The sequence below is a fragment of the Copadichromis virginalis genome, linkage group LG4, assembly GCF_057382275.1.
Source record: "Copadichromis virginalis isolate Kocher_CV1m ecotype Utaka linkage group LG4, C_Virginalis_male_GT1.1, whole genome shotgun sequence".
NCBI classification, from domain to species: Eukaryota; Metazoa; Chordata; class Actinopteri; order Cichliformes; family Cichlidae; genus Copadichromis; species Copadichromis virginalis.
In genome coordinates this window covers 19,930,522-19,953,636 of record NC_140621.1, presented here as the reverse complement: position 1 = coordinate 19,953,636, position 23,115 = coordinate 19,930,522, and the positions used below count along the sequence as shown (strand labels likewise).

General features: G+C 41.5%; 1 protein-coding gene across 3 annotated transcripts; it reads right to left on the bottom strand.

The window, feature by feature from the left end:
- Positions 1-9,663: 9,663 nt before the first annotated feature.
- LOC146711286 (uncharacterized) lies at positions 9,664-16,348 on the bottom strand. Of its 3 annotated transcripts, XM_085454089.1 has the most exons (5): positions 15,797-16,348; positions 12,707-15,705; positions 10,977-11,166; positions 9,862-10,133; positions 9,664-9,770 (listed from the first exon to the last, which is right to left on the bottom strand). In XM_085454089.1, the coding sequence occupies exons 2-3, from the start codon at positions 14,444-14,446 to the stop codon at positions 11,146-11,148; spliced, it is 1,761 nt and encodes a 586-aa protein (XP_085310215.1). In that variant the 5' UTR covers positions 14,447-15,705; positions 15,797-16,348; the 3' UTR covers positions 9,664-9,770; positions 9,862-10,133; positions 10,977-11,145. The 3 variants fall into 3 exon arrangements, with proteins under 3 accessions (XP_085310215.1, XP_085310216.1, XP_085310214.1); XM_085454090.1 differs by lacking the exons at positions 9,664-9,770; positions 9,862-10,133 and having other exon boundaries at positions 10,488-11,166; positions 12,707-12,814; positions 13,408-15,705; XM_085454088.1 differs by lacking the exons at positions 9,664-9,770; positions 9,862-10,133 and having other exon boundaries at positions 10,488-11,166.
- Positions 16,349-23,115: the final 6,767 nt, after the last annotated feature.

Genomic DNA, 23,115 nt, shown 5'->3' with positions numbered 1-23,115 from the left:
TCCCCATAAGAAAACACATTTCACAAATACATGGTAGAGGCATGACTTAGAATGCACAAACACATACACACACAATATTCTCTGAAGGCCATCCACCAAAGCCATTAAAAAGCAGTGATAATGACTACACTAGCCATGCTTGCTTTGGGAAACCAGGCCTGAGGGGCCCCAGGGACCTACTGAAGAGCTGCTTCAAAGCTGCGCCAAAATAAGTTACAGAGTATTATGTATGAGAGGTTGCAGCAATGAACAGAATATTATACTAAGTGTGAAAAAAAGTTAGGACATACAAGGAGTGGTTCCACCGCCTCATATAGTTGGCATCTTTGCACAGGGGTGTGTGCAAATGACATGGATGATATGTTGAAAAGAAAATTCAATGAAGAACACGGGCCACGGACCTGTGTTATTTAGACCCAGAGTGAATACCTGTCTAATCAATCAATGAGAAACCCTTTGGCACGTGCTTTCATCCAGATACACACAGACACAGTGCAGAGAGAGTCCTCTCTGCTCTTCCCCCATATTCTCCATTTACAAATTAAGACAATTATTACTTCCCTTGTGCTTAAACTTGCATTGATTTGGCTTACATCCCATTTTACCTCCAACCTATATGCCTTATGGACACGCTTTAATGTGGACAAATGCACTAATATATCTGAACCAAATAAGTGCAAAATGCTAATTAAAGCCACTGAGACCATATAGAGCACGCTGGCAAAACAGATGTAGCAGCCAGCCTGAGATGAACGCAGATACATACACACACACAGCCTGATCATCGCTTTGAGGCACACAATCTTTTACAGCAGCGTATGTTAAGTCATTTTTACCGGTAAACACACAGGCATGCACTTAAAATAAACAAAGCTGTATATGCACAAGTACTTTGACACACGTGAGCACAGCTTTGTATAATTGGCTGGCTTCTCTGGGACACGGCCTTGGGTGGGGCTCAGATGATGGGGAAAAATGTTGATGTGTCTAAAACACCTCAAGAAATGATCTATTTTCTCTCTACTTTATATTCCTTTTGTTTCACTCCCTTTTTATGCTCTTTTTCTCTCAATGTTCTTGTGATAAATGAGTCTCTTGGACCGTGCGTGTTGCAGATATTAAATCATATGCACCCCTTTTCCAACACAGCATCTAAACAACCTTCTCTCAGACCGAGAGCGAATATGGCTTCCAAGGGCAAACACAAACTCTTTTCTCTTTATGTCAAATGTTGTGTATTGTTGAACTTGACTTCTTCACATTAACCAGCAGTTTCACCGGGCTATCAGCACAGTATCCTTGTAAACGTGTGCCTTGGACCTTAGGAAAATGTGAAGTGGAGAGTGTAGTGTGATTAGGTCAAAATCACACTACACTACAGAGTCAAAATACCTCTGGCTGCACTGCAACTGACTTCTGCCAGTAAAAGAGTAGGAGGTACAGAAAGAAGTGAAGCAGATAGATTATCATAGTTAACGTTGTATTTAGCACTATCACTTACATTAACACAGAATCCTGGGAAGCTCAAAGTTCCCTGGGAAGAGTTTATTGCTGACAGCAATGATTGGATTTTGTGCTGCTTGAAGCTCATTGGTTTCTGGTGTATGTGAGGGCAGTGTAACAGAAAAGCTAATTTATGTAAATTATCTTTTATTAGGCTTAATTGCTTTTTTAGAAAAGGCAGCAGGTCAAGAACATGACTGATTTCAGTTTTTAGAAGTAAAGGTAAGGAGGTACTTATCACTCCATGAAAGGCTCTGTGGGCAAAAAGCCCAAAAGCATGAGAATATTTTTTCTACATGTAGGATTTTTTGTGCTATATAATATTAATTTTTTTTTAAAAAGCCCTGTATAAAAGAACCAAGCCAAAATCTCACGTGGAAAACAATGCATGGGGTCAGGAAGACCTTTGTCTGTAAACACAGTTCTGTGTTGCATCCACAGCTGTGAGCTTGATATCAAACTGCTCCCTTCTCATGGTCTTATATCAGATGCACTGAGGATAACGGTCCTGTGGTCTGAAAAGTAAAATTGGAACTTCTTTATAGAATAACTGCTGAACATCCTTTAGAATAAAGAGGAGAGGGTCCAACAGTCTAAAATTCAGCATCACTGATGTTACTGAGATGCACATTGCATGGGTATCTTGCACATCTCTGCTGGCGCCATCAGTGTTCAACAAGATACAATATATAGAAAAAAAGAATTGAGCCACGATTCTTAATCTTCTAATGTAATTGTTTTCAATCCCAGTCCCAGTGCCATAGGTGTATAAATGACAGTGGTAGTTTACAGTACCTACAGGTACTGTAAAAAGATGCCACACTTGCAAATTTTGAATTCAATTCACTTTTATTTATATAGCACCAATTTACAACAGCAGTCACCTCAAGACGGAAGAGAAAGACAGGACAACAAGTTAGTTGGTGAACTTTCATCCTCCTAAATATTCCACAATCAACTGTGAGTAGTATTATGGCAACGTTATAGAGCGAGGACGTCTGTAATTGCTGAGGCACGCGATGCGTAAAAAATTGCCAACGTTGACAATGCCAAACTAATCCTTCATCACCCATTGAAAATTTTTTAGCTTTATGAAAGAAATACAAATATAAAGTGGGCCTTCAGCAGATAAGCAGCTTAAATTTCACTTTCAAAACTATAGCCAAACACTTAGAGTGTTGTTAAAGGAAAAATGATGCAACACCGTGATAAACATGCCCCTTTAAAATTTTCTTTGAAAAGTGATATTGACATCAAATTTAAAATGAGCATCATGGGTTTCAGAATTGTATATGCGGTTGTTGTCCTATTTTCAATTATTGCGTTGTGTTTTTTTATTTTATTTTATTTTTGCCACCGTCAACTCTTTTGGAAACAGTTTCTTTTAAAGTTATGAAATAGAGCAGAGAATGTTAGAGGGAAAAACTGTCTTATTGAACCTGTCTCTGTAATGATAACACACCAGTATGAGCGTATTTAGACACTCATTACTCAGCCATATTGAGCCATTTAAATGGAAGTATGGTCTTTATATGAGCTTCATCTCACTCTAATTACTGTCACATTATGCTTAAATATTTGGTAGGAAGATAAACTGCACACTTTATTCCACACTTATCTGTGAATTACCTGTGTGTCCTGATAACTGACCTTGTTTCAAATAGAAAATTTAAAAAAATCAGTACTGTTTTACAGTTTTGAGTCACTGTTCTTTAGATATATTTTGCTAGGAAAATGGGAAATGCAGTAATGCAAACAAAGTTTGTGCAATTCTAATGAAAATGTTGAAAATCAATACTGTGTATGACCACTTTTATTCTTCATTCTTTGTTCAGAGATTGAACTTTCTTAGCAAAGCTTTCATCTAATTTCTTTAAGTTTTCTTTAGGAATCGTTCTCCTGGCTTCGTAAAGGATGTTCAAAGCTCTTCTTTGGATCTTGGCTATCTTTTGTTCTGTTCTCTGTCAAGGTGATCCCACACTGCTTCAATAACACTGAGGTCTGAGCTCTGGGGAGGTCATTTCATTACTGGCAGTCTTTGTGTGCTGTTCTATCCAGGTGTCCTTTTCTTGCACTGGCAGTGTGTTTGGGATCATTGTCATGCTGAAAAATGAAGCCGTTACCATTTCTTAAGGACATAACTTTCAGATACTATTCATGTGCACTGGATTGTTTGGTTTTTTTTTCACCATACTTGTCCACTTTCCTCAAATCTGATTTAGGGACATACTGCACAACATGACAAGGTATGCTAGGTTTCTGTCAAAGCACTCTTTGGCTTTACCTTGTTGCAAAAATACTATTTTATACCTGCCAACTTATGTTATCTTTGACATTTTTCATAGATTCTGTGAAAGAAATGGGATAATGTGTTTTTGTGACATGCTGCTAGTTAGAAAGTGCCTAAAGATACAAATTAAAGTTGGTTCAGACACAGATTGTCTGTTGCATAGACACAGCACTGGTTCATCCCTTTAGAATGTGTCTGTTTTATACTTGAATTGGTCAGTGTAAGTGGCTTACAAAAAGCAAACAAAACAATCTTCTGAAAATGGTCAAGTACGAGGATTAAACTGAAAATGAGTGAAAATGCAGCCAGTGTTTAAAGGCAAACTTTGACCTTCAGGAAGCTCCATTTTTTAAACACCATTTTAAAAACTATGGTGTTTGGTGTATGGTGTTTAAAAACTAATAGATGCATACAACATTTCTATGTTCATATTTATATTTTTCTGTCAATCTGGGTTAAATGTGTGTCAAAGATACTGAACATTTGATTATAAAAAGGCCTGTATTCACTTCATTCATAACAGGAAAACGTTTTAGTGATTAATGTTTTCATTTCATTAAACATACATGGAAGGTTTTATAATCTGGACAAGTTAAACAGTGCTCTCCATCACCACAGTAACTATGCCAAATAAGGGAAAATCTTTTGCAGGTTTTCTTCAGAGTAAGCCGTACAGGATCAATGGCTCAATACCTTGCAAAAGGTGGTTTCTCCTTTAGTCTTTTAAAGCTGTTTGAGACTAGGGAGATAAAATGAATGGAATTTATTTATTGTATTATTTATGTTTTTATGATAAAGTAAATTGTGTAAATCAGTGGAGTGGAAGCGTCATAACCACCATTTGAAAATCAATATCATAGTAGGCGTGTCCATTAATAACAATCACCAGATATGCCTGATTAATATTTTTACCCGAGGAATCTGACAAATCTATGCCTTAGCATGGCAAAGTACTAAACAATCTGACTCACTCATAGACAACTATGAATAAACTGTAGCAACATCACTATTTCATTCATATGCTTTTACTTTTATCCATCAAAAAGATTGTACGTGTTTTAACTCAAATTATTAATTACTGGAAAACACTTTCAGAAGTATTATCAAAATGATCTGCACAATGCTTTTGACACACAGATACAATTCTTTGAACTTTAGCATTAGCTGTACCTTCTTTGGAAACACATGCAGGAAACCATCAGAGGGAGGAGAGGAAGAACGACAAAACACCCTCAGTCGGTCCTTCTCCCTTTACTCCTGGGGCTGTGCCATTGATCCGCCTGTAAGCAGCGCTTCTAGTGGTTTGAGAGAGAACACAAGGGGAGCAGGCACACAGACTAACTGAAGACCCAAATGAAAATTGAGAGGCAATTTAGGCAGCCAATAGCTGAATGGAGTTCTTTATAAAACACTCTGAAGTCTCTGCTCGTGTGTGTTAGTCAGAGAAGAAAGACTATGGAAGAAAGAAAGAATTAGAGGGAAGAGACAGACATCAATTTGACACATTAGAAACTTGGTCATCTCACCCTTGGCATAGAAAGAACCCACTTTCTTTTTTCTCATTGGCTTTTACTATGCTTCCACCATTCTACTTCATCTCCACATCTCATCTTACTGTTCTCTTAGATCTGAGTGTTTTTGTGTTGCACTACTTTTTTTTCCCAATGGCAAGACCTGTGCCTGCAGTGGACTTCCCAGTGGCGCAAAGCCCCCATTAATGTTAGAAGGTTGTATGAGGCTTCAGTATGGTGTAACAAGTACAGTACAGTGGCATAATGCTCTTATCATCAATCAGAGAGGCAGTTTAGCTCTTTGGTTGTCATGCCACCATTTTCATTAGCTATTGTGTGTGTGTAGCTGTGCCATATTCAGTTCTTCCCTTCAGGGCAGCTATTGAAGGTACAGCGGTGTCATAAAACATAGTTCTCCTGTCCTTGGTCTATGACACATTACCCAGTGATGAGTGACATGACACAGGAAACGTGAACAACTACATATCATATACTGTATAGTGATGTCAAACATATATGAGAAGACTGACACCACCACACAACTTTGTAATAAACCATGTGACCTGGCTGCCAACTTTCTATCTTCTATACCAGCAGTCCAGTACCAGCATTTTCTAACTGATGGGCTCGAATAAGGTCACTCTTTAAAATTTTGACCTTTTCCTCAAAATATGATTAAAGGTTATTTTGATTAAATTGATTAAAGCAAAATGCCTATAGGTTTGGAGAGTTAAGCAACAAAATTAGTAACACAAATGTCTCATTTTGGCCTGTAGGGAAATGTGGAAAATACTATAGAACTTTATTTCTACAAATTTGTAATGTTCAGCATGTTATTAGTTAGATTAATTGATTATGACAAAAATAGTCACAGTCCCTAAAGAAATCAATTTTCAGCTTTGGTTAGCAGTTTAAAAGTGTCAAATGTAATTATTTCATAGCGGCAAGTATGCAGTCATTTGAAAAACTAAGTACACCCCGTGATTTAGCAGCATGTCGAATCACCTTTCACAGCAATAACCAGTAATTCTGGTCCACTCTTCTTCAATCTTACTTTAGATCATTGAGATTTGTGGACATTCATTCATCCACAGCTCTCTTATGGGCCCACCACAGCAGTTCCATCATGATGAGGTCTGGTCTGGAGAACGAGCAATGGTGTTGGGGCATTGCAACACCATTATTATTTTTCATTTAGTAGATTTGGGATAATTGCCTTGTTGCATGACTCAGTTTTGGCTTTAGCTGATGGACAGATGGACTCAAGTTATTCTCTAGAAATCTTTGGTATGCAGAGGGATTCAAGCAAAACAAGCTTGGCTGTTTTGCTTGGTCCTATGGCTGCAAAACAAGCCCAAATCATCAACCCGGCCACTGTGAAATGTTTGGGCTTATATGCTGCGTTTGGTTTTTGCTAATGTGATGCTGTGCATTTTGGCCAAATATCTCCCCATTTGGTCCAAAATACATTATTTCAGAAGCCCCATGGTTTGCAAACAGCCATGTGGTGTTCGGGGGTTTTTTGAGACAAGAGGCTTTTTCCTGGCAACCCTTCAAACCATACTTGTTAAGTCTTTTTCTAATTGAACTGCATGAACTTTAACATCTAATGTGCTGAATGAGGTCTGTATAGTCTGAATTTTCCACTCTTGGTATTGTGCTAATACATCTGAGTCCTCCAGATAAGCAAATTCTCCAAACTTCCACTTTTATAGAGGTGATCAGACTTGTTAATAATCAATTAATCAATTTCATCTGATTAGGCACACTCACCTGTTACCTACCCTCTTAATTCTAATGAAGCAGAAAGGATGCACTTAGTTTTTTTACAGGACTGCATAGAGCCCTGTGAAAACTATATTTTTCACAAGAAAGTCTGCATCTCTAAACATTCTACTTTCTCTACCCTCAAAAAGAATACTTTCCAATGGTAATAATATTTTATTTATATCGTTGCTCTGTATGCAACAGAGCTCCTCTCCTCAGCAGGATGTCCTAAGTAGAACTATGCTCTGTAAGACAGAAAAGTTGCTCTCTTCAGACATGCATCCCTGCCTACTGGCTATTATAGCTCCACTAGCTAAATCATTAGAGTAATTTACTTACTAAGTGCTTGCTACTCTGGAAGAGTCAAACTCCCCCACCATTCCCCTCTGGCATTGGACCAGCACGCTCAGATTTCGACCCAGTCAATATAAATGGTCATTTTCTTGCAGCACCAAGCTCTGAAGTTCTCTGCACTCAGTTGTACTGTTTGCAATACTCCCAGCACCTGCACTGTAGCCAGCACACATGAAAGACTTTATATTAACAAAGGAAGCGAGATTGCATATTCATATTTTACAGTATTTTGTTTTCAGTGATTTTTTTCAGTAACACTATCTACTGTTATTAAAAGTGAGGAAATGGAAAATATTTTTTTTTTTTACTTATTTTATTCTATAACTACTGACAGTCTATTTATTGGGCTCGTTAGTGGTATGCTAATTGTGTTCCATTCAAGGTAAGACTCATTCTCAGTGAACCTTGCAGTTATTACCCACATAAAGTAAAACTCCACCAGTAAATTACAAGCATTAACTTCAGCACAGATGCCTGCAGTGGAATGCATGGCAAATGTCTCAAACACCTTCTTTTTATCTTGTGTTTTATAAATATCTAAACTTCTAAATATTGACTCACTGCTCTTAACACATGAGCCTCAGTGCCTCAAGCACGGGGTCAGACAGGAGGGAATTTCTGACAAACATCAAATCAAAATGATGCATGCACATTTCATAGTGAGAGCTGATGTCTTTATTTATCAACTGAGCAATAATAGTACTAATACCGATATTGATAAAAATCCAAAAACTATCCATCCCTTTGCGTGACACAGCTGACATTTGGTTATGAAATGGCCTTTCAGTCTGTTTTCCTTTCAACTCCTGCAATATAGCCATTCAACGTCAATCATTATTTTTATCCAACATGGAGGTATATATGTGGTCACTCAGGTACTATTAGTAATAACTTTCCATTAAACTTTTCCTTAAAATAGTAGTAGTAAAGAAAATGGTAATCTTACTATGCAGAATTTTGCATCATTTATATATCAGATTAACAAATTCGAATGAACAAGATTACTACTAAAAAGACAACCGTCATATTAATGGAAAGGCACAAAGAAACCACGAAACAGGAACTGAGAGCAGCAGTACTTTCAAATTCTAAACCACATGTTCCTTCACAGTCGTCTTTGTTCACCACCACAGTAGCATTTCCACACACCGATAAGACTTGACAAGTGTCAAGTACCACTTCCTCTCTGTCGCTGTCACATAAGGAGCATGAATGTGAATGACAAAAATCTGAAATTATGATGCCAACAATGTTGCATATAAAGTTGATATAATCAAAAAGGAACAGTAGATTTCTGTAATTACAAACCATTATTATCAGTTTTACAACAGTATTTTTAATTTAACATATTAAATATGGATTAAATGTAAAAGATTTTTCACATAAAATTGCATAATAAAACCCAACAAATAACAATACTTCTCTGCAATTTTAAGACCGATTAATTGTAATATAGTGATGTTTAACCATATTATTAGCTAGCATCCTTTTCTGTCACACCGACCCTCTGTATGCCCTGCTTCATTACATCTATGAACATTCTTTCAAGTCTTCCTCTTTTCCTCCTTCTTGGCAGCATTATTGTCAACATCCTTTGGATAATATATCCACTTTCCTTGCACATGTCCAAACAATCTCACTCTTGGCTCACTAACTTTGTGTCTCAACTGCTCAACCTGAGTTGTCCCTCTGAAATACATATTTCTAATTTTGTCCATCGGTTTAACTCCTAATGGAAATCTTCGACTTCGCCACCTCCAGTTAAGCCTCCTGTCTTTTTGTCAGTACTACTGTCTCCATACCATACAATCATAGCAGGTCTCACTACCATCTTGTAAACCTTCCTTTCATTCTTGCTGGTATCCTTCTATCACAAATCACCCCGACACTATTCACCAGTCACTCCTCTCTGCCTGCACCCTAATCTTAACCTCTCTTGTGCACAATCTGTTGCTTTGGATGGTTGACCCCAGGTATATAAACGCATCTACCTTCACTACCTCTGATCCCTGCAGCTCACTGTGACACTGTCTCCCTCTCATTCCCACACATAATCTGTCTTGCTTCTATTTACTTGACTTTCTCTTTTCGCCAGAGCATACCTCGGCATTTCCAAACTCTCTTCCACCTGCTCCCTGCTCTCACTATGTTACGGGAAGTCTGTTAAGAGAGCCTCCGTGCAAAAAGAATAGGAATTCTAGTAGGGACCAGCAACAAACCACCACGCACACACTGCAATGGGTTACACAAAATTTATTTTTTCTTCCTCTAGGCAAACTACCGGCTGAAGACAACCCCGGCCAGGGATCCAAAGCCCAAAGACCACCGCGGTCCGAGTTCTTCGCCTAGTTACAAACAGGGGAGAGAGGGTCACTGCACGAACACGCAACCAACCGTATCAATCCTGCAGCTCCCTAAAACAGGTTTGCCACCCACCTTTTCAGGCTTTAACTTTGTTCGAGGCTGGGTCTCCACATTACCTCCCGGCAGTTAAACTTCCCCGAGCTGGTCCAGTTCTTCTTATCGGGGCGCAGGAGGTCTCCAGTCTAGTGCTCGTTTTCCTCTTTTTCAACACGTCCCTTTTTTTCCAGCACGTCCTCTCTTTTCCAGCACGTCCTCTCTTTTCCAGCACGTCCTCTCACAGCTCCATAGGAATACGTCCTCCTTTCCACGTCCTCCGTTTCGTTAAAAGCAAAAACCAGGCCAGGCTAAAAAAAGAATCCTTTCTATTAAAAATGCGCACACTTTGTCCTGGATCTCCGGGGCTCTCCTGCTTCACCGAGGTCCTACTAAAAACAACAACAACACTTCCTGCTTCCTCTCCCCTTTATAAAGAGGAACTCCAATCAGCCGCTCCCTGTATTCAACTCCGCCTCACTGGCAGCTGGGCTAGAGTAAAATCTCCCCTCCCACACAGGTGCAACAACCATAAATAAACACAAAAACATGCAATTAATCCAAAACAAACTCAAAAACAAAACCAACAAAACTTAGGGGGGGGGGGGGGGGGGGGGTTTCTCTCCGTCCTTTCCCACCATGCTATACTCCGTAACACCCACCCTAACTTTTTCCTAGCCCGTCCTCGGGCACTCTACTAAGTATATCGAGGTGGGGGCTTCCCGAGATTTTCACGGGCAGATCTCCTTAAACCCTCCTGAGTTGCAGGGGCGGACTTGTTGGAGGACGGATAGTGACCTGGCCCTGGCATCTGCTGTGCCATACTCCATAGAAGTAACCACTGGTCTGAGGCTGTCGCTATATCATGCGCAGCTGCCGTTCCTGGTTCTAAGGCGCCACCTCCTGTTTTATCATTGACGGAAGGCAAGAAAGTACATATGCGCAGGCGATTACGATGGACCACTCTAACAGGCCCATCTTTACCTTCTGGCCGAACTCTGTAGACTGGGTTCATAGGGTTTGGCTGGCCAACTACAATTTGGATCTCTTCCTCCCAGTGTGCTGCCAGTTTGCCCTGTCCGTCCCTTCTTGTCGTATGGACTAGAACCCTTTCCCCCGGGAGCAATGGTGCTGCCCTAGCCCCAACATCATACCTGTCCTTCATCCGGCCTGCAGCCTTCTGGCTGCTCTTTTCCACCATCTGGTATGCCAGCCTCAAGCGCTCATGATGTCTCCTCACCCACTCCTGCGTCGTGGTTGACTCCATGGGTCTCTTCGTCCCCATAAACAGCTCGCCTGGCAGACGAGCATTCCATCCAAACATCAGGTAATGGGGGGTGTAACCTGTAGACGCATGGACAGAGTTATTATAAGCCTGGAGCAGTTCGGGCAAACATTGTACCCACCGAGTCCGCCTCTCTTCCTCTAGGGTGGACAGCATATTTATTAATGTCTGATTGAAACGTTCACAGGCCCCATTTCCCTGAGGATGATAGGCAGTAGTTCGACTTTTCCGACAATTATAATACTGACAGAGCTCCTTTATGAGGGCGGACTCGAAATTAGCACCTTGATCCGAGTGCAGTTGTTCTGGGCATCCAATTGGCTGAATAATATGTCTCAACAACATCTTCGCTGTAGTTGCAGCGGTCTGGTCCCTGGTAGGTATTGCCCAAGCATACTTTGTAAACAAATCAGTGGCGACCAAAATGTACTGGTATGAGTCTGCCGGTCTACCTAATGTCAGGAAATCAACTGCCACGGTTTGGAGAGGTGCGTGTGTAAGAACAGGACTAAGTGGGGCCCGACCGTCACCACGACCTTTATGACGTACACACCGTTCACAGGATGTTGTCCAGTCCCGCACTCTCTTCTCCATTTGAAGCCAATAAAAACTACGGCGCAGCATCGAAAGTATCTTTGCCACCCCCAAATGACCATTCCTTTCATGGAAAGCCTTCCATGTTGGTTGCTGTTCCTCCAAAGGAACAAGGATTTGGTAGTACGCCTCACAGGTGTTGGAATCCACCCCCCTGCGGACCAGAACACCCTCCAACAACTCCAGCCGTGACCATTGTTTCATGTAGTTTAAGACTGCAATAGGCTCCTGGCGTCTTTCCTCCCCAGAGGGCATCTTTCCTCGGGCCATGTAGTATCTCACTCTATGCAGCGTGGGGTCCTGCTCTTGTAAGCCTTGCCAGCATCCTGGATCCCAATCGATGTTCACAGCCTGAACCCATGCTTTTTCGTCCACACTCTGTGGAGGCACCAAATCCTGGGGTTGCACCTGCAATGGCATTCTAGACAGAACATCAGCATTCACATTTTCCTGGCCAGGCCGATACTTAATATCAAATTGATAATTTGCGAGCTGGGCTACCCACCGTTGTTCCACTGCGCCCACTTTTGCAGTCGATAAATGGACCAATGGATTATTATCAGTATAAACTGTGAACAGAGACCCCCATAGATAATCTTTAAATTTCTCAGTCACCGCCCACTTCAAAGCGAGCAGCTCCAGTTTAAAGGAGCTATAGTTTGCATCATCCCTTTCGGCGGGTGCTAAGCTTCTGCTAGCATAGGCTATCACACATTCCTTCCCATCTTGTACTTGAGACAGTACTGCACCAAGGCCCACTTTACTGGCATCCGTATAAAGCCGGAAGGGTAATCTGAAATCAGCAAAAGCTAAAATAGGAGCCTCGAGCAATTTCTGCTTCAGAAGATCAAAGGACTGCTGACAATCCTCATCCCAATTTATGGGGATATTCTGTTTTTTATTCTTCGGTACTCCCACTAGCAGCGAGTTAAGAGGCCTAGCAACACCCGCAAACCCTGCAATGAACCGCCAATAATAACCGGCAAAGCCCAAGAAGGAACGCACCTGATGAATAGTCTGCGGGGCCGGCCACTTCTGTACAGCGGCAATCTTATCAGGGTCCGGAGCCACACCCTCACTGTTCACCAGGTGACCCAGGAACTTCACCTGTTGCTGGAAAAGAACACATTTATCAGGTCGCAACTTCAGCCCATAGCTCTTCAATCTTGCAAACACTGCCTGCAGATGTTCTAGGTGGCTGTCAAAATCCGGTGAATATACTATCACATCGTCCAGATAGGCAAAAGCGGACTCTGTGATTTGACTTCCCAAACAACTCTGCATCAACCTTTGAAATGTTGCTGGAGCATTACACAATCCAAAAGGCATTCTTTCAAACTCATACAAGCCAAAAGGAGTACAAAATGCAGTTTTTTCCCTGTCAGCTTCAGAAACTTTCACTTGCCAATACCCACTTGCTAGATCAAGGGTGGAGTAGTATTTTGATTTAGTCAGCATCGTCAAGGTCTCTTCAATTCTAGGTAATGGATGGGCGTCTTTATGTGTCACTGCATTCAACTTGCGGTAATCCACACAAAATCTCAATTCCCCATTCTTTTTCCTTACCAGGACAATGGGTGCTGCCCAGGGACTTGTACTCTCTCGCACCACCCCTGATCGAATCATATTATTCAGCAATTCTCGCACTTCCTGATACATTTTAGGGGGGATTGGCCTATACCGCTCTCTAATAGGAGGTGCCATACCTGTCGGAATAGAGTGCGTAATTACATCTGTGTGGCCATAATCCTCTTCGTCGGCAGCAAACACATCGCCCCACTTCCTCAAGAGACCATTTAACTTTTCCTGCTCCTCCATAGATAGATTCGACCGCCCTTGTGTCATAACTTCAATGTGAGGAGCTTTACCAGATGGTTCCGAGCTCACCTGGGATACGCCCACTTCAACGATGCCTGGCCTGGTTTGCTCAAACGTGACTTCAAAAGGTTCCTGAATGTCGACATTTTCCGTGGAGAATGTAGCCAGGGCCTCATAACGTCGTAACGTAATAGGAAAAGGATTGAGATTCCTTACTTTGATGGGGACCCGGCCTCTATAGACAGTTCCTAGCGATCGAGCAACGGCAACTGTACTAGGCCCTTCCAATGGCTCCACCAAGATACATTGTCCTTTCCTCAGTGTCTGTGGGGCCCTAGCCCAAATCACCTGCTCACTGTGCTCAGGGATCTTCACCGGGTGGCGGTAAGCGGGTCGCAGGGTCCCTACTTGTGGTACGGGGACAGCTGCCTGAATTCTTTGACAGTCCTGAAAAGCAGATGCCCACGCTTGTTGAGCGTCTACAGTCGAGCCAACAGGCCAGGTCTGGGTCTGCGTCTGAGGTTTCAAAAAAAACACATCCCAACATGGAACGATGATGTTCATACCTAATATAGGTAATGCATTAGAATTATTGGGGTCGTCCTTTGAAATCACAATTCCCATATCTTTCAGGGTAATGTCTCCCACCTGTACTTCAGCTAACACATAGCCCACGTAAGGAATAGCCAATCCATTCGCGGCCTTCAGCTTTAGCCAATTAAGATCACTCTCTTTCCCCGGCTCCTGTTCACCAAACAATCTCCTAAAACAGGCTTGTGGCATTAATGTTACATTAGACCCAGTATCCAGCAAAAATGTCACTTCTTTACCATCAATGAATACTTCTACTTGACGGCATGCCCCTAAAAATTGAGGGTGGTTTAACTGAGTTGGACCACTATCATCCTTTCCAATCACCTGGCCCATAGCGACTGGATTTACTCGTTTAAAGCCATCTGAGATGAAGTGCCCCGACACTCTCTTGCCATGTGTCCACTAACTCCACACCTACTACAAATAGGCTGCCCATGCTCATCCCACTTGTGCCGTGGTCGCTCCACTAACCGTGGGGTTTGCTTTGTCACCGGGGGTGGCTCGGACACTTCAACACCTCCCCTATATTGAGGGGAACTAAGGTTCCACCTTTCTCGCTCACCTCTAGGAGCTGAAAACGTCCGTGGCATTGGTGCTGGTCGGACAAATTCCCTCAGCTCCTCCTGAAGAGTATTTTTGAGATCCATAATTTGCTCCTTCATTTCTGCAAGGATCTCCACTTTAAACTTATCTCTCCAATTCAGAGTATCCTGCCACTTTAAATCCCCTCTTACTACAGCACAAGCGGAGTCTTCATGTACGCCATACAGCGCATCCGCTTCCAATTGCAGAGCCTCTTTACGCACCTGTTCAAATGAGAGGTCAGGATCGTGCCTTAATAAACGCCGCAGATCACGCTGTATCTCACCCTCCCTAAGACCCAAGACAAACTGATCACGCAGGTGCAGGTCAGCCCGCCGAAACCCTTGTGGCTCTTTTGTCTGCAGGCGATGGCCCAACTCCCTTAAGCGTAACGTGAACTTTCTAATAGGCTCTTCTGTCCTTTGTCTACATTCATAAAACATGGCACGCAGGGTACCCACGGCTGTTTTGTCCCCATACAGTTCTTTAAGCTGAAGAAAGATTTTATCTGGCGTATCCCGCTCCGCTTGTTCCAGAATAAGAATTTCACGTCGTGATTCTCCTCCTAATGCACTCAATACAAAATCACATTGCTGTTCTATCGACCACTTTTGAGCACGGAGCATTGCGCTAATTTGACTCTCCCAATCTTCATAATTCGTATTAAGCCCACAAAATTTTGGTACCCAGGGCGCACCGATAAAAAATGGTGACGCCATATTCCTGGTTTCAGATAACTCATCCGCCATATTAATCAGTCTAAGGCAGGTAGGTTTGTATACTGGTCACAAATCCTGTCGACAAACGCCAAATGTTACGGGAAGTCTGTTAAGAGAGCCTCCGTGCAAAAAGAATAGGAATTCTAGTAGGGACCAGCAACAAACCACCACGCACACACTGCAATGGGTTACACAAAATTTATTTTTTCTTCCTCTAGGCAAACTACCGGCTGAAGACAACCCCGGCCAGGGATCCAAAGCCCAAAGACCACCGCGGTCCGAGTTCTTCGCCTAGTTACAAACAGGGGAGAGAGGGTCACTGCACGAACACGCAACCAACCGTATCAATCCTGCAGCTCCCTAAAACAGGTTTGCCACCCACCTTTTCAGGCTTTAACTTTGTTCGAGGCTGGGTCTCCACATTACCTCCCGGCAGTTAAACTTCCCCGAGCTGGTCCAGTTCTTCTTATCGGGGCGCAGGAGGTCTCCAGTCTAGTGCTCGTTTTCCTCTTTTTCAACACGTCCCTTTTTTTCCAGCACGTCCTCTCTTTTCCAGCACGTCCTCTCTTTTCCAGCACGTCCTCTCACAGCTCCATAGGAATACGTCCTCCTTTCCACGTCCTCCGTTTCGTTAAAAGCAAAAACCAGGCCAGGCTAAAAAAAGAATCCTTTCTATTAAAAATGCGCACACTTTGTCCTGGATCTCCGGGGCTCTCCTGCTTCACCGAGGTCCTACTAAAAACAACAACAACACTTCCTGCTTCCTCTCCCCTTTATAAAGAGGAACTCCAATCAGCCGCTCCCTGTATTCAACTCCGCCTCACTGGCAGCTGGGCTAGAGTAAAATCTCCCCTCCCACACAGGTGCAACAACCGTAAATAAACACAAAAACATGCAATTAATCCAAAACAAACTCAAAAACAAAACCAACAAAACTTAGGGGGGGGGGGGGGTTTCTCTCCGTCCTTTCCCACCATGCTATACTCCGTAACATCACTACAGATCACAGTATATCTTCTGCAAACATTACAGTCCATGAAGACGCCTTCCTGTCCATTTGTTAACCTGTCCTTCTTGTCCGTAATCAAGAAAGGGACCAGAGTCGTTCCATGATGTAATCTCACCCCCGCCTTGACCCCATCTGCCACTCCTACCACACACCTCACTATTGTTTTTACACATGTAAATACTGTTTATTAAACTAGAACATACAAAAATATAGAAAAAATGTAAGATTTAATGTAGATTTAGGGCTACAGTATTTGAATATAATTTAATATATGCGTTTCAGATCTTCAGAACATTTTAATTACTGAAAATATCTGTATTTTTACAAGATGGTACAATTTTTTTCAGTATATTCAGCTGAAAAGGTAGCTCATCCTGATTAGATTTGGCCCACCCCCTCAAACACACACACACACACACACACACACACACACACACACACACACACACACACGCGCACACACACACGCACACAGATCACACATTTATGACATTTGCCAGTAAATCATTTAGTCAATTAATCAAATGTCAGCTGGGAAAAGCAAATGGCAGGTGCTGGCTGATAAGAGTGATTGCTTTTGGCACAAAATTAACAGATGGATACCCAGTCATACCTGGAGAACTTAACTAAGGACTGTCATTTTAGAGGAACATAGTGTAAGCACTTGAAAAACAGCATAAGTGTATTTGGCCTTGGATACTGACAACAAAGACATTGCAGTGGGCTGCGCTGTGTGTCACGTTCACCTTACATGTTTTTTTCACTGTCACAGAAATTCAAAAATATCTGGGCTTTTTGTCTAAATTTCTCTTTTTTATGTTTTTTATAACAATTTATAACTCTTTAAACAATACACCATTGATTGGAGTCTAAAATACAGAGAAAGATGTCTACATGCATCACAGTTGCTGTTTGGCAATTTGTTTTTTCTTTTTTCCATCCACTCTCTCTCTTCCCCTCTTTCCACTCTCCTCTCAGAACTAAGATTTGGTCCACAGCAGTGTGCCCATTGGCAGCATGGGGTTTTCATCCATATTCAGAAAAGCTCTTCTCTTGGGTTGAAGCAGTGTGCCAGGAGAGAGAGAGGAGAGTGATGCCATGCCTCAGGGGACTGCTGTGAGTGGCTCCATAGTCAGACTGGGCAATCTCTATATGGCTTTATTAGAAACAATGGCTTACTGCCACTGGGACATAAAGAGGGGTGACAGATGAAAGGAAAAAAACAGCATAAAATGTCTTAGTAAGTTGTGGATCAGCAGCAGCGTCAATGTACATGCGTTGGGGGCTGGCCCACTATTGTCTCCACCAGGTACTCCATCATTTGGTGCTTTGGCAATGGAGGTAGAGAGTATCACCTAAGATTCCTCATAGGTGCTCAGATTAAATTATATATCATTTCTTATGTAAATGGGCACATCTGTAGTTAGAAAGCAAATGTTTCCTCATACGATAAACATGCTCACTCAGAACATCCATTAAAACCATGCCAGCATATTCACCAGATTTCGACAGATAAGGATTAAGGGTTCATATTTTTCATTTTTAACTGTTATATCACTGTATAGAGAAAATACTAACATAGCTCCATGGTTAAAGTGTTAAGTACACGTGTATCTGTGTGCATAGAACTGTGAAATACATTATTTTCAACAGCCAGTTTGGGAAGCAACAAAAGAAATCTGGACGAGATCCGTGTGCACCCTCTAGTGTGCAAAAGACACACAAAACACCTCTGTAAATTTGAAAAAGATGAATGGCAACTGGATAACAGATGGCACCCTCAGCATTATGCACTGTTAGTAGCAGTACTAATTGCACCAATCTAAAAGATTAAGCTTTTTTTTTGTTTTGGATAACTCACACTTATTCAGTGAAACTAGACCAATTATTTTAGAATTATTGGCTTTAGGAAACTGTCAAAAAGCCTTGCTTCTCTTGGGTTAAAACAGAAGAGCCACAGCACTACAAATTTACAAGATTTATAAAGTAACTTATGACTAAATGGAAAAGTCATTTGGTATATTTACCAGAATATTACTGGGGCGCTGAAAGAGAAATGATGCTAAGAAGTAATATAAATCAATACGGCAAATTTTTTTAATATGTATATATACAGAGGATATATCTCAATGATCTCTAAACAACAAAATAATGGGATGGGATGATAATAACCCTCCCTGCAACACATCTTCCATTATGATTCAGTACAATGCTGACATATGATGCGTGGGTGTCACTAGTCACTCATGAAAGCTTGTAAATGACTGTTCTACAGCAGCTATCTTTGTTTTTGGCCCTCTTCTGTTGCTTTTCTTTCTCTCGATTTCGCACACCTGTGCAAACCCAATGAAACACTCGTGCATGCACACACATCTTTTATAATTAGCTCACCCCCCACCCCGTCCACCCCTCTTTTTTTGCAGCGTTGATGGGCTCACCTTGACAGACCCATTAGCACAAAAACACTGAATCTGAATTGTGCAGAGAAATTATTTCCTCCAGCTATAACACCGCCTGCCCTTTTTACGCCTACCTTCAATAATGACACATTCTGGCCATATCAACCATATTTTCCAGCATTCTCACTTTTCTGTTTCCAATTTATTTTGCCCCGTCTCGCAGGCGAGAGTTGGAGGAGTAAAAAAAGGACTGATATAAAGCCTGTTGGGTTGTGTTTTTCAAAAGGTGCAAAAAAATCCTCTATAAAAGAAGATGTGTAAAAAAAGATTGAGAACCATGAAACCATTCGAGTTATATTACACAGCATACAAACGCATACAGGTACAAATGAAGACAGCGCCAACTTATAAAGGCTTCACGAGTAATGTAGTTTGTTTTAAAAATGCAGATGACCCCCCTCTCCCTTTTTTCCCCAAGGCTGCTTTATATTCATTTTAATTTATATGTCGGCTTTTATTGTCGAAAAACATAGCCAGTTGTTGTTGATTGATAACAGTTTTGAAGGAATGCCTCTAGGGAGCTTAAATACTTTGCCTTGCACAACAATGAGCCTATGGAAAAAAGTGTTTGTGTACGATGCTGATTCATGATCCCTGTCTTTTTAAAAAAAAATCATCTCAGTTTTTAATTCATTCATACCTTTTTTATTTTCTTCTAAACAACTGAGGATGCACAGATGTATTCTTCGCAGAAGTGTTTTTACGCATAATGCATGAAGAGGCAAGCACACTGTTGGATGAACCATGGAGGGAGAAGGACTTTACAAATAAGTGTCCCTTTTGCATTCACAAGTTGTTTTAGGTTTTCAAAACTTTAACTTTCTTTCCTTCACAGTTTGTGTGTGCATGTACAAAAAGGTATGATTTTTCTTTTTTGTCATAGTGTGCTATGTTGGAAGTTTCAATAAAAATAGACCTAAATGTAAAGCACCCACTTTATTAGGTACACCTACTTAGTGTCAGATAATTAATTCTTTGTGATAACATTCTTCATAGATTTTGGTCCATATTGACATGATAGGATCACACAGTTGACGCAGATTTCTTGACTCCACATTTTCCACCACATCCCAAAGATACTCTGCTGGTCTGAGATCTGGTGATTTTGGAGGCCATTTGAGTACAGTAATCTCATTTTCATGCAGAAGAAACCAGTTTGAGAACTTTGTGACATGCTGTGCCATTGGAAGTTTAGCACACTGCATTTATAAAGGAATGGACATTGTCAGCAACAATACTCAGGTAGGCTGTGGTGTTTGGGCAATGCTCAATTAGCACTAAGGGGCTCAAAGTTTTCAAAGAAAATATCCCACCCATCAATGATTTTTTATGTTGTTTGCACCAAGTTTAGATCATACCATCTAAATGTTGCAGCACAAATCGAGACTCACCAGTCCAGGTGAAGTTGTTCCAGTCTTCTATTGTCTCATTTTTGTTAGCCCGTGTGAACTGTAGTATCAGTTTAATGTTCTTAACTCACAAGAGTAGCACCTGGTTTGGTTTTTGCTTATCCGCTTCAACGTCTGATGTGTTTTAAATTCAGAAATGCTTTTATGCATATCTTGACTGCAACAAGTGGTTATTTGAGTTATTCTTCACATCTGCTTCAAGCAGTTTGGCTATTCTTCTGTGACCTCTGACATCAACAAGAAGTTTTCGCCCAAAGAAATGCTGCACACTTGATATTCTATCTTTTCTGGACCATTCTCTGTAAAGCCTAGAACTAGTTATGTGGGAAAATTCCCATAGATCATCAGTTTCTGAAATTCTCAGACCAGCCTGTCTGGCACCAACAGCCATGCCAGGTGTGAAATAACTTAAATCACTTTTATTTCACGTTTTGATGCTGAGCTCAGCAGGCCATTGTGACCACGTCTAATGCTTAAATGTACTGAGTTGCAGCCATATGGTTCGCTGATCAGATATCTGCATTAATGAGCAGTATCCATCTCAAGAAAAGACAAAACATAGAAGAGTGCTGATATATTCATTAATGAAGCTATGATCTTTGAAAAGCTCGACAGAACTTGTGCTTAGCAGATTAGAGTAACCTTTAACATACAGTACACACACACACACACACACACACACACACACACACACACACACACAGAAGCACAAACAAGTAAATTTCATTGCCACATTGTGCATACCCAGCTTGGTGAGGGATAATTAATTTAGCGACATATGAAATAATAAATTGCTCACTTGCCACCTGCCTCAGTTCAATCACTTCCAATATTCCTAGTAATAAAAAATTATGCAGATCAGATGACCTTTTCCACAAATCCCTGCTTCAGGAGTCTCAGCAACCACCTGTGGGCATGGTACAGAAATACATCAATAAACACATAAATGAGCAGTATGGGGGAAATCAAACACAGTATTTTGCATTTCTTCTGGCACAGTAAGGGTCCTTGATTGATACGCATTATCATCAAGCTTATGCATTAGTTCAGTAAGAAAGATCTGGAATTGCTCATCTGCCTGCAATCCTGGGCTATTAATAATAATAATAATAATAATAATAATAATAATAATAATAATAATAATGGATACTTTATTGATCCCCATGGGGAAATTACTTGTTTTTCTCTGCATTTGACCCATTCACTCAGTGAAGCAGTGGGCAGCCCACTAAGCAGGCGCCCGCTCTTTATTCTTCTGCTTTCCAGTGCTTTCTCATGCTGTCAAACGCAGTACTGACATCTTTAATCCACTCCAATCATTTTCTTGCCTGCCTTCTGTGAGCCAATCTGTCCGACGTGCTTTAAATCTCAGTGCTCTTCTCAGTGAACTATTGTTATAAAGAAAAAAAAAGACTGCATGTACTGCAATGCATCGTGTGTTTCAAGCTTTTATGTCCAGGGTGCAAATTCCTGTAAATCATTAGACACACATTTACTTTTAACACGTTCACAGTGGTTCACACAAGCACATGCAATCGCATTCAACCACACACACACACACACACGATCCCCTGAAAAGCTGCCTAGACAGGCCTCTTCAGTTTAAGTAATGAGGTGTTTTGTAGTGCTTGATCCAATTATAAAACTTGGAATGCCATAAAGTAGAAAGAAAGAGGGACTGCAAAGAGCTGTAGCTTGTTGCCTTACAATCTACTTTTGCATGGGTCACCTAGAATGATTGTAGATACAAACCGTTTTTATTTTGTGCAGTCATGTAGCTTCTGTCCGCTCTGAATGCACAATTTGACTACCACCAACTTAAGCCTTCCGGTTATGGAGTGCTCAAGGTCTGTGGCCTCTGCATTCACAGCCTATTAGCACAGGCAGGCTACATCACCCAGCTTACCCATGCATGAGATAGGCCCTCTGTAATACAAATTGTCTGCACCACTTACTGCAGCTCCACCACAGAGCAACATGACAGCCATTAATTGGCACAGCCCTCGGTGTGGGACAAGCTTAGAGAGAGAGAGCGCTCTACTTCCCAGTCAGGGAAGGGGGGTGGGAGCGGGTATGAGAAGACAGGAGTCAAAAGGGTGGGGAGATGGGAAGAAAGGAGGAAAGAAACAGTAATTGAGAAGATAGGATAAAGGGGCGAGGGTGGCGAGTGGATGGAGGAGAGGAAAGGATTACTGTCACCTTTTTAAAAATGGGACAGCAGAAAGGTGTTAAAAGATAATTTCCCACCAAATTCTATTAACAGTTTTCACAGAGAAAGTTAGTAGTTAGGAAACTCTTCTAAAACTAGGTGATCAAGTACGTAAAGCATAAGAGAGAGGGTGGGTTTACAGCCAAATTAACAGGAGGCTTAGACTGGCTTGAATAAATTAATCCCAGGGCACTAATTGTCTTATTTAAAATGTTTTAAAGAAGTCACTGCCATCCAATGCAATGTCTTGCAATTAACTAAGATAGATAGATAGAGGTTTCTCTCTTTACTTTTGGTGATACAAGTCAAACTAAAAAAAATACAGGCCTGTAACGATCAACAAGCAGGAACATGAGGAATCAAACATACAACATCAGAAGAAGGGTAAGAGTTCAAAAAGGCAGACTTTACACGAGGTAAAGTGGCTTCAGAACACAGCTGTGGAACAACAGTGCAAACAAAAGCAGAGGGAGAAAGGAGAGTCAAAAAGCAGAAAAACAGGCAGCCTCAGGCACATGGGAGGACTTACACAAGCCTGCTGGAACGCCTGACTCATGGCACAAAGACAATCTGACACAGAGGCCACAGAAGGAGGGCAGTTAATACTGGAAGATG

What these genes read in the sequence shown, in the direction of transcription:
- LOC146711286 (XM_085454089.1), bottom strand. Translation starts at nt 14,446, where the DNA reads ATGGGCCAGGTGATTGGAAAGGATGATAGTGGTCCAACTCAGTTAAAC. An exon ending in CCCCGCAGACTATTCATCAG is followed by an intron (nt 11,167 to 12,706) that starts GTGCGTTCCTTC and finishes ATGCGTCTACAG; the next exon opens with GTTACACCCCCCATTACCTG.